Source organism: Lycorma delicatula, chromosome 7, assembly GCF_047948215.1.
Source record: "Lycorma delicatula isolate Av1 chromosome 7, ASM4794821v1, whole genome shotgun sequence".
Lineage (NCBI taxonomy): Eukaryota > Metazoa > Arthropoda > Insecta > Hemiptera > Fulgoridae > Lycorma > Lycorma delicatula.
The window spans coordinates 28,177,686-28,199,072 of NC_134461.1; the positions used below are offsets into that span (position 1 = coordinate 28,177,686).

The 21,387-nt window shown below is 28.9% G+C and overlaps 1 protein-coding gene across 2 annotated transcripts in view; it reads left to right on the forward strand.

Moving 5' to 3' along the window:
• The window catches only part of LOC142327402 (1-acyl-sn-glycerol-3-phosphate acyltransferase alpha-like), a 209,630-nt gene extending 188,878 nt beyond the window's left edge, over window positions 1-20,752 (forward strand). The window contains exons 4-6 of one of the 2 annotated variants that reach the window (XM_075370435.1): window positions 3,977-4,158; window positions 12,438-12,603; window positions 16,638-20,752. In XM_075370435.1, the coding sequence (XP_075226550.1) occupies window positions 3,977-4,158; window positions 12,438-12,603; window positions 16,638-16,795 (506 nt within the window). In that variant the 3' untranslated portion in view covers window positions 16,796-20,752. The remainder of the gene's footprint in view (window positions 1-3,976; window positions 4,159-12,437; window positions 12,604-16,637) is intronic. The other variant, XM_075370434.1, reaches the window with a different exon arrangement.
• The last annotated feature ends 635 nt before the right edge of the window (window positions 20,753-21,387 follow it).

Genomic DNA, 21,387 nt, shown 5'->3' on the forward strand with positions numbered 1-21,387 from the left:
TCTGAATTACACGGTTTCAAAACTTTCCGTATCCATCAGAATGATGAAGGAAACAAAACTGTCCTTGCCCGTTTATCGATATTGAATTCATTGTAATAGATTTCAAAACTCTCTTTATCCAATTAATTCCTGTGATTGTTTCTTATTGTATCGCTTTATTATGATAAAATTGTATTTTTGTCTATATTAATTTTAGAATAATATAAAAATAATAAACCTAAATGGAAGATGGGCAATTTTTTTCTTTTATTAACAGAAGGATAATCTATTGCTGTATTTACTGATTAGTTGAATTTTTCTTTTTTATTGTGTCATTTATGCATTTTTTTTTATCAGCCGGTTAGTGAATGAATGTAAGAAATTAAATTTGTTAAATTTCTCAAAGCATCATCATGAATTTGTTTTGAGTTTTGGTTCCAAAACTTTTCTCCTAGTTGCAAAGCCAATGGGAAAGATCATTGACCAGCTTCTCCTTCACATCAATGACATATATAAAATTCAAGAGCAAAGAAATTTATATTATAACTGGATCATTTATGCGCTACACAATTGGCCACTGTTTCTTCTAAATATCATCTGTTCAGAAGAAGCTACCCAAAAAGAAGGAAATAAGACAGAAAAGAAAACAAGCGCAAGAATGGTTGTTAAAGAAACCCGAAGAAAAAAGGATGTAAAATAAACCAGGCGATGAGTGTACATATATGCAGGTAGTGAACTAAATTTAAAATAAATAGAGATGATCACTATTGAGTGTTATTCAAGATAATTGTGTGAAATAATATAGTACATTCCAGAACAGTCAGTACATTTACAGGTTCAAACAATCTCAAGAAGAATCATTGGAGTTGGGAATAAGCTGGATAGCTGCGTGGGTTGTAGTAAGGTTAAGTTTATCAGTATTGTGTATGTGATATTGTAAGGCACAGAACTTATTTTTGCAGTAAAAATCATTGTCAAATTAACATAAGGGAAAAAATACAAACGAAAAAATACTCAAAGATCCCCAAAAATAAATTACAGTTATAAATTTATAAAAAAACTTAAGGATTTTAATGAAAAGATTACAGATAACACTTAAAATTCTGTTTTATCACAAAGCCCTGCAAGGCCCTTAGAAACTTTATTAAAAATCTTGAAGTAAAAATTCACTTTACGAGAAATTTCCTCTCTTAAGACATTAGGCACAAATGATAGAAAGAAATATGCATATAACATTAAAATCCTTACTCCATCTTTGTATCCATATAACCTCTTTAAAAAGTAAATTATAAAAATTTTATGTAAAATTTTTTTTACTTTGAAAGTTTATTGTATAAAATCTATTCCAAGGTGTATGACAGAGATCACAGTAGATTTTAGAATTAATTATAGAATTGGATAGATGCTTTAGTCAGTTTTTACATTTATTAAATAATTTCAGTTTATTTTTATAATCTGTTATCGTTTGTTTTCAAAAAAGAAGAAAAAATATCCAATGACTCATTTCAATAATAGCTCTCTTACTGTGGTAATTTAGTACATACAATAAGTAAATTAATGTTTTCTAAATATTTTCTTTTATTACCTATTACTTCTTATTACACTTATAATCAACGTTATAATAAATTTTTTATTTCCTTTGGTAAAATTAAAGGATTTTAATTTTGCAAAAAAAAGAATCGCACTTTATTACAAATGTGATTTTTTTTTTTTTTTTTTTTTTTTTTTTTCAGCTCCTTTTTCAAGAGGCTTCATGCAAAAAGAAATGTATTTGTATCAAACATAAATTGAGAGATTAAAAGGAATTCATCTTGATATTAGATTTAAAATTTAAACTTTTGTAACGACAAACAAAGCTGAATTGTATAACAAAAAAACTTTTAAAAAGCTTGTTTCTGAACATTTTTTGTTCTCTTTATGACCATCTTCAGCGACTGCTGCTAACGACTAAACTCTGGCCCCAGATGATGTTACTGTTGACAATTTTTATAAATTAGGTTGACAGAGTTTTGTAGCAACCAAAGACATCCATTCAGGTCCATTATCATGGTGAAAGAGCATTTCCTTTTTCACCAGATTTGAACGTTCACCCTTCAATCAGTCCAGTAGTGATGTGTAATACTCCCTGTGATGATCCTTACCCTTTGCAAGCTTGTCTATGAACACCACACCATGAAAATCCCAAAAAACATAGTTATCCATTACTTTTCCTGCAGATGGAACCATTTTTGCTTTCTTTGGCTCGTTTTCACCTGTTCCCACCCACTATTTGGTTTCTGGCATGTAATGGTGAATCCACATTTCAATCACTGTTATAAACCATCAAAGAAACTCAGCAGATTCCCATTTAAATAAGTTTAAACACCCACAACAAGTATTCAGTCAAACTCATTTTTGGTCTGTTAGCAAATATGGCACCTGTAGAGTAGAAAGTTTTTTCATACCTAATATATCATCTAAAATTTAATAGATGTGGTCTAAAAGATGTTTACGGTATCAGCAAGCTTGTGTATTTTCAGTCAGTGATAATTTAATATGGCGTTGTGGATTTTTGTGATGATTTCATCAGTTTTAACATTTTTTGACATCCTGAGCATTCAGCTCCTTAAATGGATGTGTAGACATTTAAATTCAGCTATCCACTATTTTACCGTCGAAATCAAAGATTAATAATATTCCTTTAAAATGGAATCTAGCTCTTTTCTTCTGTACATTAAGGTTTTAAACAGAATACTTTACTTTATTTTACAGAATTATTACAGAATACTTTATTTTTTACAGAATTAGAACTATAGTCATTTGGTCATTCTTGTGCTATTTCAGGCAGAGAACTTTCCAAATGTCTAGTAGCATATATATTATATATATAGTATTATCTAATATATACTACTAGGTAGTATATATATATATATATATATATATATATATATATATATGTTTTTTTTTTTTCATACTCTAGTGTGATTCTTTCTTGTATACTTTTAGAATATTATATTTGTTGTCAAAGTGGGTGGTTTGTAACTATGAATTGGGTTAGTAAGAAATGAAAAAATACCTGTATTTATTTGAACTGTAGCAGTTTATGGTATTGAAACTAGAAAAACCATTGACTTAAGTTTTTGAAATGAACTTCTGAAAATTAGGTAGCTAGAATGCAATTTGTTTAAGATAAATTTGAGAAGAGAAGTTACTGGCAGAATTTCATGAAAGAAGAAGGATACAGAAATGGTTTATTAACAGATGTATGTCTTATTTAGAATGAGATGTAGTAAACAAGTGTTGAAGAGAAATAATGATTAAAATGTAGATAATGTATAATGTAGATAAATTGATGGTATAAAATCTAAGACGTATGTTGAGACAAAGTGATTCAGACAAAATAGAAAGAAATTGGGAACTACTTCATACCAATAAAATTCTTAATGTGAAAAAAAATTGTAAAATTAATTCAGGTCGTAAATCGTTAAAAGTAATATAATCGTAAAAATAATTAAATTGTTATAGAAGTATTTTAAGTTTAACAGTTTGTTAGAATATTGTTAACTGGTTTAATTGTGTTTGTTATCAAGTATCTGGTATTTAGAATATTAAAATTGTAAGTGAAGTATATACTAATTGTTAAATTTTATATTTAATTGCTAAAAGCAAAGAATTAAATAATTAATAGTTTAATTAGTAATTATTAAATCTATATGTGTAATACTTTTATATTGTATAATAGAAGATGAGTTATCACAGAAGTTGTAGAATTTTATTATTTAGTAAAAAAGATTGATAAAACAGACTTAAACAAGCAAGGAGAGATTTTGTAAAAAAAATAAATAAATCTTTCGGTATCAAAATAAGTTAACATGCCCGGTTCATCGTATGTGAAACTGTAGTTTCTAGAATAAAATAAATAAAACTGTTTTTGTTAAATTTCTTCTCAAATTCCTAAAAACCTGTTAAATTTCACTATATCTTAATTAATAATTTGATTTTTATTGTTTGTATTCAGTATTAGCAGAATTATGGCCAGTTATGAAGAGAGGTACTGTAATCGCTAAAAAAGAAGTATTTTTTTTATGGCCATTTGGCTTAGCCTGTTGGCTTTGGGGCACAATATTTATTGATAGACTGAACGTTGAAAAAGCCCAATCAACAATCAATAAGACTGGTGAAACAATTAGAACAAGACAGGTAACAATTTTATATATATATATAATATATACATATTTATTTATTTATTCAATTTGTATTATCTTAAATCTATGAACTTAAGCAAACAGTTTTTTTGGGAAGGATTTTTAGGTGCTAAAAAAGGAAACAAATTCAAAAATCATCAAATTATTTTTTTATAATTTCTAAAAACTTAGTGTGTAATTATAATAAAATGAGCAAAACAGAAATATAGTATGTATATAAAATTTCAAATTCCAGCAGATCTTTAAATGTTTACAAAGCAGTTGTAAATTTATTATCACAAAATAAATGGATTCTAAATATTTAAAAATTTTTTTATTTTTTCTTCAAATTTTGACTTAATAATTATCCAAAATTGTTATATAAAGCTACTTTTACGCATTTCACTAGATAAAAGTAGTTAAATATTTTTCCTAAATAAGCTGTTGAACTAATTTAATCCACAAATTTCTTCTCTATTAACGAGATAAATAAGTACTCAGAATAAGTACTCAGATTTAATCGAATTGAAAATAAACATAAAATCAAAGTAAGAGATGTGATCGAAACTAATGAGAATTTCAATTTTCAACAAAAATAATTTAGTTATTCTTCGATATTAAATTGTCTCCTTCAAAGTAGTCCCCCCAAGATACAACATACCTAGACCAGTGTTTCTTCCAGTCTTAAAAAATTTGTGGAAAGCATTTTTGGGTACAGCCTTATTCACTTAGTAATATTTTTCTTTATTTCATCTGTTGCCACAAATCATTGTGGGAACAAGAAAAAGTCATAAAGTGCTTTGTATCTGGGAGATACAAAGGCTGCGGCACCATTATGTTGTTAAAGTTTGCTAAATAATTGTGAATTAATAGTGAAGTGTGATAACACTAATGTTATCGTGGTGCAAAATCTAGAATTTTTTTGCCCACATTTTTAGAGGTTTTAAACAGCAAAAACTGCTAAGTAACACCAGGTTGTAACCTGTAACCACAAGGTTATACACTTACAACCTTGTGGTAATAATGAAAAAATAAAAAAAACTGTAAGGAAAGCTTTAACATCTGATTGTTGCACTCTGCAGTTTTTTCCAATCATGATTTGTGAAGAAGCTCCCATCGCAGTGAATCTGACCTTTATTTCTATATCATTAACAATTTAGCCAGTACTGGCATCACATGTCAAAAAGATGAACTGAGCCGAAAAGACTCGAGTTTTAATTAATACTATATTAAAAAATGTTTCTTATTTTTTTTTTATCACTTCTTGTACTTCGACAGTAATTTATAGATTAATTTAAATAAAATGCTTAAGAATTAAACTTAACCAGAAAGGATTATGCTAAGGGTATGCTATCAATATCATTAACGTGCAAATTGATTAGAAAAGAGCAGAGCAGAACAATAGACAAAATTATTGTAAATTAATTGACCTAAAATTATTTCGCCAACTGGTCATTACTTTTATAAAAAAATTCTTAATTTTATCTTTAACTATGCTTTATTGACATTCAACCATAAAGAAAAAGGTAGATTTAGAGCAAAAATCAAAATCCCTTTATTTTGAAGTTTTTTTTTTTTGTTTCAAATAATAAGTCCTGCATCTACTCTTGCAGTACAGTACATTTTGCTCCAGGTAATCAATTTTTTCCTTTTTTTCATGCATGTCATTATATGTAATTGTTTGACAGACTATATTTTATACTGACAAAGGAAATTCTGCCAGGCAATTGTAGGGCTTGTGAAACATATTTTTTGACCATATTGATATCATTTTTCTTGATGATAAAGATTTAAGATGATAAGATTTTAAATAGTTAAATAAAGATTCAACTAATACAAAATATATAGTCCTCAGTATACTCATCACCAAAATCTAATAAAAATATAGAATAAAAATTGGACTCTTAAAATTGATTTGATAATCCCATCTAAATGTTCATCAGTTATAATTCTTTAATCTTTTACATAGTAAACTTTGTTAACCGCACAACAACTGCAGTGTTCCTGTGGCTGTCTTGTGTATGATGAAATACATCTCTATTGGTTCAGTACTACTGTCCACAAAAATTTAACATAGTCTTGCATCACAAGATGCATACTTAAAATATATTATATCAGTTAATATGTTCTCAGTATTTGTAAACAAAAACTTGAAAAGTCTAAAGTTTTGGCTTTCTAACTACTTTGATGTGAGAACATTCAGTTTGTGGATATAAAATATATTTGACCTACAATGTTAGCGGGTATAACTAAATGTTAAACAATGCCACATCTTCAAAAGTCTGAAGGAAAGCTAAGTACATAATATACAAATGATTTTCTTTTCTGCATAATATCGGGTTGAAAATATTTTATCACATGATCACAACCTCCTGGAAAAAATGATGCCATATTATGATAAAATACTTGGTTTTTTTTATAGTAAAAGTTTAGTCACTGCATTCTTTTAGTTAAATTAGTTTTCTTTTTTTCTCATGTGACGCACATGACATAATCACAAATTGAAAAATTTTTATCATTTTAGTATGATAAAAGTTTAGAAATACAGAATGTATCATGAAGTTCTCCCAGGACTTTCATATTCTGCTCTACTCATGAAAAAACTACTCCTGCGTGAACTGATTGTTCACCAAGGATAAAACTTGTTTTGTCTCCAGTCCACTTAGAAAGATGTCATATACTGACATCTGGCCTGTGCTGAAGGGCATCGATAATAATTTCAACATTATCAGCATTGTGTTGGACAGATTATTCATAGGTGGTACAAATACTAGGTAGTGAACCTGTTTCTCAGATATTGCAAAAAGTCGTGCTAATTGTTTTGGAATCTGGATCCTGCGATTCGGAAAACATATTTCTAATTCTACTACAGCAGCTGTATCATTATCATTACACACACCCAAAATGAATACCATATCAGTGTATTCCTCTGTTGTAAATAAGTACAACATTTTACTTCAATGGCAAACTGATCACCAAGATTCACAGAAACCTTCGCTAACAGCATAGTTCACAGTACCCGATTTGCTTAATGTACCTTACAGAGTGATTTAAACCCTAATGCAGCATTTTGCATTGTTGATCAGCTGTTGTTATTTTATTGCCATTTTGAAATAATAATTTTTCAAATAATTGTATTTCTTCCATTAATAAAAAAAATATGTAAGTAGTTTTTATTTTACAATAGTATAATTTCTGTAATTTTTTTAATTTTTTAACAGTAAATTTTGGTTTTACAACTTTTCACATCACCAAAAAAGAATTTGGTTTTTGTTACATTAAATAATTATTTTTCTGACAAATGTAGTAATGTACTGTTTCTAAATAAAATTTGAATTTTTCTAGCTTTTCTAAAAAACAATATTTTTTACCCTAATTTATTGGTTTTCACCCCAGATTTCTCAAAAACTAGTGCTGATACGGTTTCTGGGACCAATTTTCTTTGATTTTTCAGTTTATAAACCATATTGAATCATTAATCCTGCCCCTTAATTAATATCTTAAAAATTTCAGTATGATCTCACTAGGGTAGCAGAAATCTGAGTGAAATCTTTCACTAGTCATAACTCACAAAGTACTTTAGGACATACGGTTTATATGAACTTTTTCCATTATTTTCTCGAATAGAATAGATTATGAAACTCCTGGGAGAACTTCATGATACACTCGGTATGTACTGTTTACAAAAAATATTTAATTATTTATTTAATAAATAATGTCAGGCTATAGGCCTTAGATGCCAAGCTTTAAAATATGAAAAAAGAAAAAATTTAAATATTTATTTATCAAAATTTTCAAAAATAAGCACTCAAAAAATAAATAAATAAAATATTTAATTATCCAAAGACCCTTCTTTAATAATTATTTATTTTATTATTATTTAATTACTTATTAATTTTATTATATAAACATTAATCAAATATTAATTTTTTTTTTCAGTCGTAATCTTGTGTTTAGTATTTTTCTGGGAAGTATATTCTACAATAAATTTAAAAAGCTTTTTAGAGAACCTCAATTTCATTGTCATTCTTAACTATACAAAAAATTAAAAATCATCATGTTTTTCCCTTCTGAATGTAGCTGGGCAGACTGAATTGGAATTAAATTGAGGGAATTCCATTCCCTCAAAAAAAAATTGCTTTTTAATTGTTTCTTTATACTAAATGTTTCATTCTTACTTGACTGTGATTAATAAAAACCACCATGACATCGGTCAGAAATTTTTATACTAAAATATTCACTATATAGCCAATCCCAGTTGTGTATAGATTGAAAGTGTCACTTGTTGGACTGAATATCTGCATATTGGCAGACTTAGCGAAGTGATGAATGACAGTATATTTTGACAGCAAACGACAGTAAAGGCATTTTAAAAAGATACAGAAAAAGTACAAAATTTGAAAAAACAGAATACACTGTTATGATTGCAGCTCTTACGGTGTAGTTTTAGTTGTATGTAAGTTCAAATATTATATTCAATAATGAGCTAGCGTTGAAGAATTTGGAAAATTTTTGTAATAGCAAACAGTAAAGTGTTTTGGCTTTTAAATTCAATAATTTGTGTTCTAATCAAAGGCTAGTTGGTTTTTGTTATGGATATATGTACAATAGCTTGCAAATTAATCTGAACACATGTTATTTAATAAAAAGTAACTTAATTTAGAAAAGAAACATACGTGTACAATTTATGAATGTCTAGTAATGAGTGAACTGCACATATTTTTGATTTCTTCATCATGAAACCATATTGATATTATTGCTTTAATGAGGTCAATTTTTGTAGTGCAATTCATTTTGGAGAGTCTTTTTTTTGGACTACTGCCTAAAGTTTATTTTCAATTGGGTTTAATTCTGGACAGTTGTCTGACCATGGGAAAACCTCATTGTTTTGTTCTTCAAAAGATTTTCTACTTTTTTGGCAATGTGGCCGGCATGGTGCCAGATCTTATTGGAACACTCAGTTGCTTTGTGGGAATTTGTTTTGAAGTTGTATCACAACCCTTTCCTTCAGAATCTTGATATATCCATCACTTTTAAGCATACCATCTACTGGAAGTAATGAAAAAGGGTCTTCAAATGTGAAACAACCCAAAACATTCTTTTCTGGGGAATGTTTTACTGATTGTTGGGTATGAGCCAATGATGTATTTTTATCTGTTGCTTTTCAAACATATGGAACCCTTTGCACCTGAACATAAAAATTTGACTCATTGGAAAACATAACATTTCTCTAGTATTCTTTGGTCAAGTTAGCATGTGCTTTGGCCCACAAGAGTTATTTTTTTGCACATTGTGGATGTTAAAAGCTGCTTTTTTAGTTGGCTTACAAGCTTTCTGTCCAGCTGCAAGAACTTGTCATCTAAATAGTTGTTACTTGTAAATTTGTTCCTTAGGTTGATAATTCTGTGTTTAAGTACACAGCAGATAATTATTTTGGATCAAGTTTATTTTTCTCATTAATAACCAAAACTGCTTTAGAGTAGTTTTTTTTACATTTGCTTTTCCTTTAAGGTGAAAAAAACCAGCTTCTTTAAATTTTTGTAAAATAGCATTCACCCTAATCCAACTCCACACTCAGAACCAGATTGCCTCATACTGGTGTGCTCAGAAAGAGAAACAATGGTACTTACTTATTAATGCCACCGCAGCTACAGCTTTATTTAAAATTGAGTATTTATTTTATTGAGTCTCTTTATTAATTTTAAGAAATGGTTATTTATATTTTATAAATATAATTTAACCAAACTTAACCTACACTCGCTAACCTTGACTAATTAACACCGTAACTTTTTAAGTATTTATTTAATAAATTCAGAAATTATTGCAATTATTTATTATTTAAATAACAATAATTACTGAATTTATTAAATAAATACTCATTAAATTACGTTAAGGTTAATTAGTCAAGGTTAGCGAGCGTAGGTTAAGTTTGGTTTAATTATATTTATAAAATAAATAAAAATAACCATTTATTAAAATTAATAAAGAGATTGTTTTGAATCGGATTTCCACCAAAATCCGATTGACTACTTTGTTTTTAAATAAAGCTGTAGTTACGATGGCGTTAATACGTAAGTACTGAAACAATTATTGAACACAGTCTTGGAATTATTTCCATTATTATATATTACAGACACACAGAACAGAAAATATGAAAATTAGATTTTTTTTATAATAAACTTTCACAAAACACTACTTATAACATGAAAATTGCTAAAAAACCAAAGAACAACAACCTCAAACACAGACAGCTTGTTGTGGTCAAGTAATGTAGCCTCAACAAAAAATTCCTTTTGTTCAGATTAATTTGCATGCTAATGTAAATATTCATATTCATATATTAAGTTACACATTAAATAGGTTATTGAGTAAAAATCGATGATTCGCATATGATTTGTTCAAATGTATATCCTATCGTTATTAGTTGGTTACTATGTTGTTAGTGGATGTTTCCCATGTTATCTTGCCAGTTAATAAAATATAGTGAAACTGATTAGATGTTTTAATCATTAGACGTTTTAATATAACTTCTAGCTTATATTAATTATGAACTTCCAACAGTTTTAAACCTGTAGTTCAATTTCCTTTGCAAAAGGTTGGCTTGAAGCAAAGAGTGTGAATCTAAATTTAACAGGCAGTTGGATGTTAAATAACTTCCACGCATTATATGTTTGCATAAAGATTGGAAAAAGCAGTAATTTTAACACCTAGCTGATAAGAATATCAAATTTATAAATGAAAAATCTGTTGAGAACTTTTATAAATAAAGAGTTATTTTTTATAAGAACATGATCAAAACAAAAGAAGAAACTAAATAATTGGGAAGAGTCAGAATCCTTGTTTTAAAAACATTAAGAATCTTTCTATAGACTTTAATTTCGAAAAAAGAACACAAATTGCAGTCATTTTGAACTCAAAAAGTGGGAAAGTAGAACATAAAAACAAAAAAAAATTTGCTTCATTGATGGCTTCACAGCTTGTCCAAGATTAAATTTAGTAAACTCTAATCTTACTGACAAGCCATATGTACATCCATTTGCATATGCAGCCTGTGGACCAAAGTATCATTAGAAACCTAGTCTCAAACTGAAGCAAACTTTTTAAATATAATTTTCCGTATGGACTTGTGAATTGCTTTATGATTAGATGCAAACAATTTCTTTGCAGTGTTTAAACAAAATGCTCTAGGAAAGTATGACTCCTATACTAATTACCCGAAAGATGAATAAGGGAAAGAAAGCTTACTGCATTTGGTGTAAGTTAAGCAAATCGACGGTAAAGAATTTGGAAGTGAAGAGAATTGGATGATGGGATAGAAATTTTTCAACTTTTAAATGATTAACAAATTAGCGAGGACATAAAGTCACAAGTAGAGATTAATGCCGCTGCTAAAGATGCATGTAGTCAACCGACTTTCTCCGCTTGAGTCACAACTACTGATTTCAATCAATTTCATTAAACATACACTTTGAAGGAGGTGGCAAGATGAATGGACTGCTACAGTGGATAATAAACTTCGACAGATAAAAGAGACGGTTTTACCTTGGAACTCTTCATGCTAGAAAGTTCACTGAGAGGAAGTGATCCTGTATCGATTGTGAGTAGGACATATCAAAACTACTCATGGACACCTGATGTCAGTAGAGAGCACACCACTGTGCATCCGATTCGACTGCTGTTTGACTGTGCACCATATCCTTGTGGAATGCATATGCTGTGTGGCCTTACGTCGCAAATTTAAATTGCTGAGGGATGTATGATGCATCCTAGGAAATGACAAGAATACTAGACCGGATATTATTATTACTTCTAAAGAGAATTAATATACTAAAGATTTAACCTATCAAAATTTTGATATTATTTTGTTATTCATGTTTCATGTATTATCCTAATAGTTGCATTTCTTTTACCGTTTCAGTTTTATTCCTATTAATATCTTAGTTCATTGTAGTTTTAACCATATTTTGCTAATATTTTAATATCTGAGAAGAAACCTCTTGTTATTATTTTAACCCGGATGATGATAACATTAAATTTAATTCTACTGAAATCAGTTTTTAATCAAACTTGATTGAAACAGTATATATATCTTTCTATTTTTATATTTTTTATTTTTTTAATATTAAAAAAAAGTATATTACCAGTATCTGATTAAAAGATTAGAAAAAAGTACAGAATGAGTTAAAATCATATAGCATTATATATACACCTTAAATTTATTAGTTGAGGTAAAGTTTATTATCAGCGCATTGTAAGTGGTACAATGATTTTTTAAAAAAAACTTTTTTTTATCAGGCAAAATTGTGTATGTTTCCTGAAGGCACAAGACATTCAGGACAAGAATTGTTACCATTCAAAAAAGGAGCATTCCACGTAGCAATTGCATCTCAAACTTCTATTCAACCTGTCGTTGTATCACATTATTATTTTCTTGATGGAGAAAGACACATTTTCAATTCAGGTAATTGTATTTTTTTGTCCTCCCTCTTTGATTATTTAAATTTAAGTCTACATCAAAATTGTTGCAAAAATTACTTTCATCCTGTAAAGCAAGAGATTAAGAATTTCTTAAGAACTTGGTGAGGATTAAAAATAATTCTCAAGAATAATGTATCAGAAGAACCAATATGAAAAACAATTTAAAATTAAAATCTACAGATCTTTTCAAGCATTATCTGAAGTAGGCATTTTCAGGCTCTCATGTTCTGAGTACAAAAATTAAAAGGGTTTAAGGAAGAAGTTTCGATTGGCAGTATTGATAGAAAAGGTAGTAGCTGGTTGTTCTGACTGAGACAGTGAACTCTCTGTAATGCCTTGAGAAACAGCATAGGGTTCTTGTCTTGGTGACTTTTAGACAGACAGTTTTAAGTTGTGTTGTGTTTCACTATCATTGTCTCTTGTGAAATCTCATTTCATCTCCTCCTCTTCCTCTTCCATCTCTTATACACGTTAATTCAGTCTAATAGATCAATCAATTCATGTTTTAGGTGCATGGAAAAATAATAGAAGGTCTAAGTCTTTTTTTCTTCTTGAAAGAAAAAAGGCTAAAAAAGAGAAAAGTAAAGTTGTAAAAAAAAGTATTTGCTAATATTACAATACTACATTACATAATATTGTTATGAATACAGTAATAAAAAACTGTTATCAAGTGAAGATAAAAAATGGAATATCAAAAAATTATCCTTTAGTAAGTGCAGTACCCAAATGTAAGAAGTAAAAAAGAAAAATATGATACTTTCACAGCTAGCAGTGAACAGAAGATTTTTTGGAAAAATTATAAATGAAAAATAATGAAATAACAAAAAAAAAATCGCAAGTAAAAATTTTGCAATAGATTTATTTCATTATAGTATACTTTTATGATTATTTTTCCTAGATTGTCAATAGGATTAAAAAAAATTGAAACATTTATTTAAAAAATTTCTGAGATTTTATCATAAAAATTTTATATTTTATTCTTGGGTATTAATTTTTTTTTTAATTGTTACTGTATTATTTGGTGATCATATCAGGTTTAAAGCATCCCAATTAAATAATTGTGCATCAATAAATATTCAAAAGATAATGTCATTTAATTTAAATGTTTGTAAAAATAAATTAGTTATACACAATTACAATGAGTTTAATTGTGGTTTTTTATAACTCAAAATGATTTAAATTAGGCCTATTGAAATAAAAATAATGAGAAATATTGTTTTACCAAAGTTACAAGACTAAGCCATGTTTCATGAAGGATACAATTTTTACAGTGGTTTACTTTGTTCTCAAAATGTTGGTTACTATTTAAAATTTCAACATATTTTATTTCAATAATAATAAAAATATATTTGAACTAGAAATAATAATAAAACAGAAACTTATCTATGTAAAATCCTTTAAACATTCTGGTCAGTCCGTCTTAAAGTTTTTTAAATTATATAAATTTCTAAAAGGAATTCTCTAACATAACATAAGTGACAAATTTTATTTCAAATTATTACCATTTTTAAAATAAATATTGTATATAAAAAAAAGTGAACGAATTTAAAAATGAAAATTCACGCCTTACGTGATACAGAAGTCTACTTGAAAACAGTATTGGATTATATAAAGATTGACAATATGTAAACGTCTATAACAGATTACGAATATAAGGAAAACAGTACACTTGTGCTATAAATTAAAAGGAATTATATTTTGTAAAAGCAAGCCACAATAGGGAAAAATCCACATGTTGTTCAAAAACCACACCCGTAGCTCACTGTTACCAAAAAAAAGCTTTAATCTATTTCTCTGTTAATTGTTTCATTGATATTTTCTTTTTCTTTAATCCCTACCTGGTAACTGGAGGGGGCGGCTGGCCGCGCAACCAATACACTGTTGTGGGTGCCATAGGATTCTGAACTTTGCTCACAACGCTTTTCCATGTTTTACAGTCTATAGTAATGATCCTGGTTGAGGTCAATTTGCTGATTCCTCAGGTCATCTGCAACTTTTTTTATCCAAAATTTCTTTGGTGCAGATCTTTGAATCTTCCACTGAGTAGGATGTTGCCTATAGAGGAGTCTGTGCGGCAAGCGATCTGGGTCAATCTGGCACACATGGCCAAACCATTTCAGCCTCCATGTTTAGATCTGCTTCTCAACTGTTGGTTACTTCCCGCTTCTGGATCTAATGACTTCATTTCGGATATGGACATGAAGTGAAACCCATATAATCTGGCACAGGCACCACATTTTGAAAACCTCTAGCCAATTCAAGTCTGTTTGGAGGAGGATCCAAATTTCTGATCCATAGAGGGAGTATTGCGATGATAAGTGTGCAGAAGAGGCAAATTTTTATCTGAATGGTAATGTCTGCTTTCTTCCATAGACACCATTTTTGTGAGGCGAAAGCTGTAGCTGCCTGCCCAATCCTGGTGTGAATTTTAGCTGTAGGTGCCACTTTCTTTTCTTGGACCAGTGATTTGAGATATTTGAATTCTTAGACTTGTTCGTTATGAGCTCCTCCAAGGTGAAGAATGGACTGTGAGCAGACAGTTGTTAGTATCTTCATTTTATCAACATTTATGCTCAGTTTGAAGGACTCTGCTATACTAGAGATGTAATACAAAATATCTGTGGCTTTGGAATCACTGTTAGCAAATATAGCACTGTCGTCTGCAGATATCAGGTCGGTTAGGTAGTGATCGATCCTTATTATATTGTACTCCACGCCTTCTTGCAAATGCCCTCCTCATTATAGAATCAATTACAATGTTGAACAGCAATGGAGAGATGACATCCCCCAGGTGAACTGTTTGAATGGAAAGTATATCAGATAATTCGTTTTGGATTCACACAAAGCTGGTTGACCCATTGTATGATGCTTGAAAAAGGCGAACGGTTTCCTGCGGTGCATGTTTATCTTTCAGTGCATTCCACAGTATAGACCAGTGGATGCAGTCAAAAGCTGACTTAAAGTTGATGAACTCAATAACTGTTTCTATTCCGCACTTGATTCTTTCTTCCATCAGCTAACGGAGGGCGAAGATTGGGCTTATTAAAGTAAATGGTGCACAAACCCCTCTACTTCATTGCCACTCTGAATCAATATCCTCCAAGCACCTCAATCAACGGCCTAAACAGAAATAAATCGCAAGGGAATAAATCTAGACTGTATGGGAGATGTTCTATGGTTTCCCAGTAAATTTTGTCCAGTTTATCCCAAGTGTTAACAGCTGTTTGAGGCGTGGTCTTATGAAAGAGAATCACATCTGTGATCATCTGACAATGCCTTTTGTTGCAAGGGCTTTTCTGGCTGACTAAACCATTTTCACCTTTATTTGGCAAGCCTCTTCACTCCATACTCACCGATTTTGACAGGAGTATAATAATGAATTCAGTCTCATTATTTATGACTATTTGATGCAAAAAATTATTTCCCAGCTCTTGGAACTCCCACTTGCAGAACCTGAGGTGCTTTGTGATAATGGAATGGGCATTTCCATGTCTGATATTCGCTTCCAAACTGATTTCATCAGCCATAAGGTGCAATCATCTTTATTGAGATCACAGATCGATCTAATGTCATTACCCGTCACGCTTTCCTTGAACGCCTAATTTGACAGTTTCACACTCTCCTTTGAATTTGGTAGTCTAGTTGTCGATTTGGATACGTGACAGCATCATATCCTCAAACTGTGCAGGCAATCTAGTCAGACGTTTGTAGGGTTTGACACCCTCATACATGAGAAAATTCACAATAATATGTTGCGCAACTCTTGCTCAGACGTGATGCTACTGACCAGAGAGACATGAATGCCAAAGCAGCTAAATCGCCCATCCCCTCCCCACATCTCCACTGTCAATAGCCCTCCACACCAATTCGCTCATATTTGTACAATAGCCATGAATACAAATGTCCAGTTTACACCTGACCGACCTTCATGCTAAATTGATTAAATAAAAATAAAAAAATTATTTTTCCTTTTTTTTTGTATGCGTGTATTAATATCACTAAATAATCTGATTTCAGGTAAAAGTATTATAAGCATTCTGCCAGCAATATCAACTGAAAGAATGACACGTGATGACTTGGATCGATTAATGACACAGACTCATGATGTTATGTCAACAGCATTCACTAATCTCTCTGAAGAGGTTATACAGACTGCAGATAAAAAAACTAACTGAATTAATAATTATATTATTAAATTTAAAGTGATTTAACATTTATAAACAGCTGTGACTAAAGAAGGCACACCAAATTTAATATATTCTAATTAAGATCACATGATTGTAATAATAATAATATTTATTATTATGTATATTTATAGATAATTCCTCAGGCATAAAAAAATAATTGCAATCACATTATAATATAAATATATATATATATATGTTATAGTACATTATTATAAATATTCTAAATTATGGTTATAATATTATGATGTTACCATACATTTATATACGCTTGCTTGATTTTTTTTTGATTTTTATAATGCTTAAAAATTGAGATGTGATTAAATATTAAATAAAAGATGGGTTTTTTTTTTTGTAAACGATATTTTTGATTACAGTTTTGTGATAGTAACTCCTCCGTAATTAGATACCTGAATAATAGTTTTGTAGTTCTGAATTAACAGTAATAAGTAGGATATCGAATTGTAGATTAATTAGTGTTAGACAAAAAAGGATATTAGTAATATTCTATCTTATAGATACCAAATATATATATATTTTTTTTAAATATTAAATAAACTAAAAAAAAGATAGCTTACCATTTATAAAGTTTACAACTTTTTTTTTAATTACCATTCATAATCAGTGTAAATTTTATGTTAAATATTTATTGCATTATGCTGTCACATGCAAAAGAGTTTAGCCTTTGTTGGAGTCAGTGCCATATCTACACATTACACATTGCTTTTGTTCTAAAATCAAGTAAAAAATAAGTTTCATAAGATTAAAAAGCAATATTTTTGTAAAATCATTTATTTTTATCTATTGAGAGTATCTTGTAAACGGTTATAAAAATGAACCAGTAATAAATTGAAATTCATTATCATTGTGTCTTGAATGCTTAAAAAACACAATAACAGAAGATTCTTCAGTTATTGGAAAAATGATAAAAAATAAATTAATGACTTTTCTAAATCACATGCTAAACATTATGGTTAATAACAGAATTTAAAAATGAATAAAATGACAGTTAAAATTTGTTTAAATTAGAAGATTATGCCCTATAACAATTAGAAATTAACATTACACATATTAAATTCTTTCTTTCTTTCCGATATCTGTACTTAAAGAACAATGGGACATTGTCATCATTGTGGTAATATTAACTAGATAGTTTCGAATTAAAATTCGTAATCAAATTTTAGTATAAATTTCTGTGAATGGACTGTTAGATTTTAATAAAATTTTAAAGTAACTTTTCTGATTCTTTTTCTTACTTTTATTTTAGAGGGTTTTATTTTAAAGTAAATATGGAGAAGGACTTTTTTTAGAGTTCTGATTATAAAGATGTTACTTTGGCTGATTTTAATAACTCATCGCTTCAAATTTTGAAGCATTACACATAATTTATGTAGTTCTAAATAGTTCGCCAAATCTTATTTCATTAAATTTTATACTTTTTCATTCCTGATTTTTTATCTTTTTTTTCTTTAAGTTATCTTTTGGTGATATTTTCACACTACTACTTGTAGATATGCAGTAACACTGTTAGCTTCCTTATGAATTCAGTTTACAAATTATGATCACCACATTTTTTATTGCAGTTTTTTATATTTATATTTATTTAACAAGCCTATAATGATAATTAATGTACGAGGGCAAATTAAGTTACAGCAGTTGCTAAGCTTGTGTCATAAACTTTGCTAGAGTGCATTAATGGCAATTATAAAGAGCTGCATACCGTATTTTTTTCTGCAGGTGAGAAAATATTGAGATTATTGATTGAAATCAATGAAAGAATAATTGTTTACAGAATATTTTTTAAAAATGTTTCAAAAGATATTTTAAACAATATATTCTGTAGCAACAGGACATTAGTAATAAGTAATGCCTTTTCTTTACTATCAATCTGTGTTAAAGACATTTCTACCTCAGAATTCAACATAATTAACAGAAGGATAGATAGTGTAATATAGAAACTTGGTTATCTATCAGTGTACTTTCATATTAACTTCTGTTTGCTAACTACTAAATCGGATTAAAATCTAAGTAAAAACACAGGTGATACATTAAACAATATCTGCTTCTAATCGGTCAGTGGTTGAAAAGAGTAAGCTTTTGTTCAGTTAAACACCTGTATCATAATGAAAATATGTTTCATAATGACCCTCATTATGATGCAGGTTCCAACCGCGTAATTCAAATTTTATTATACATCCATAGAAAAAATATAATATAAAACCTGTTCTTAATTGAAATCTGTTATTTAATGTATTACATTAAATTCATAATACACCCAACACAATGTGCTCTGTTATCTCAGTAAGTTGTATTTGTGAACTTCATCAAAAGTAAAAAAAGTATAAAACTTAGTAATTAAGATCTGGTAGATCCTTTTCAAATTATTATATTAATTAAATAATGTATCAAATATTTGAAACAATTGAGTTACAGATTTTTTGAGTCATGAGTAAAAGGTCTTGTTATCAAAGCTCTTAAAGTAGGCCCTTTTTCAAATTAGTTTACTACAACTCAAATATGCTGTCTAAAAAAATTTTAAAGGTAGTCAGTAAGTGCCAAAGTTAACAGAATGGATTTTTATTTATACTTTATCCTCAAACTCAACTGTGCATAATATTTAAAATTATATAATTGAGTTACCATAGTGACATTTTAGCTGATTAGATAACTAAAAATATATGAAATTAATATATAAGTATTTAGCATACATATATATTGTTTTTAAACTAGAGATGTCTATAAAAAAATAAATCTTAAATTGAAAACTGTATTGTATTTATAACTATATTTATTTTTAAATTATAAAAAAATTATTGTACCACTTTTTTTAGTACATTTAAAATTTTTGAAATAATTAATTGAATGATAGTTGTTTTGTACATAAATAGAAAAAAACTATTTTTATGCATATTGTAATTTTCATTATTACTTGTATAAATATAGAGTAATCACCACTTAATGGGTTAATAGCATTTTAGAATACAATGATGTTGCCTGAAATTATGTTAATAGATCTATGTTTGCTTAAAAAAAACATGTTTGCTTTTTTTTAACAGCTTAGTTTCCATTACAATACATGTTTCTTCTTATTTTCAATTTTAGACAAGTTCTAGAAAAATAAATTTTTCTAGAAGTAATTATTTATCAATAATTACTCGGTTTGTAGATCTAGAATTTCCTTGTTGTATTTGAAGGTTAAATCTATAAAACCTGCTTGTTGATCTGCATTTAAAATTTCCTTATTCATACTAGGAATATTATTATTGAAAAAGCAACATGTCATGAAAAAATTACTTAATTACATGACAAACAGAACTATTAATTAACCAATTGTAGCATGAAAATAAATTTGTGTATGTTTATAATGAAATGATATAAAATGGTTGGCATGCAAATGAATACTATATCTGGGAAGTTGTACCCATTAAGGATAAAAAAGATAACCAACTAAGATTTTTGATTAAAATTTTTTATTTAACAAACCTTAAGCTACTTTTTTACTCAGTTACTGTGTATATTTAACATGGAACTTATTATATACTACGATGAGTTTTCGTATTCCTTCATCATTTATTTCCCTCCTCTGCTGGTTTATTAAAAGATAAGTAGTCGATATTCTTCTAGTATTCTTCACTCTCAAAACACCTAATCTTTAAAAAAGTCTGATACTCATTTGGATCCAGGTCTGGAGGAAGTTTCACACTTAAATTGTAAAAGCCAGTGTTTTGTTTTCTCAGTGACAGAGGTCATTTTTTGTCATGGAGGAGCTAAACACCATAGACAACAGGGACCTCCAGTAATTTTGAAAGGCCCGCTGCAATTTGTAATGTTTCACAATATACATCTACATTTACTTTGACTACCCAGGTTTTTTGTGTTCATCATTAAGCCTCTGAGAAACTCACTGTGCACAAGTTTTTCTATACTCGAGATGAATGGTAATGGTGTGAGAAACATATAAGATGGTTTCACTAATTTCATCCAGTATGATATGTCAATTCTGTTTGATGATTTGTTCAACAAGACTCAGCAAATCATTTATAATAACATACGGATGATCAGTTAGTTTATCATCATGCAGATTTTCTTTTTCTGCATTAGAATTCTTAATGATTCATCCATCACATCTTCATAAACTTCCTTGATTTGATGGTGAATATTGCACAGTCGTACATTCCTTGCAATATGAAAGCAAATCATAGATCTGCCGATTTCCCATGATGGAGTGGTAGTGTCTCAGCCTTTCATTCAGAGGACCTGTTTTCAAATTCCAGTTCAGGCATGGTGATTTTCGTATGCTAAAAAATTCCATTTCCATATCACACCTATAAGTCAAGCTCATGTGGCAATATTATTAAAAAAAAATCTCACTTTATACACAATGATATTCTCTGTTTTCTTATTCATTTAAAAACCCACAAAAACAATACAAGTGTAATGAGAATATGCAATGAGAATTCGAACAGACTATGTTGACATGAGGCTGAGATTATCAAATAAGAATAGACACATGTACGGACCATTTGCACGGTAAAGATGTGCAAATGGATATTAATTTCCATATAACACATAGATTAGAAAAT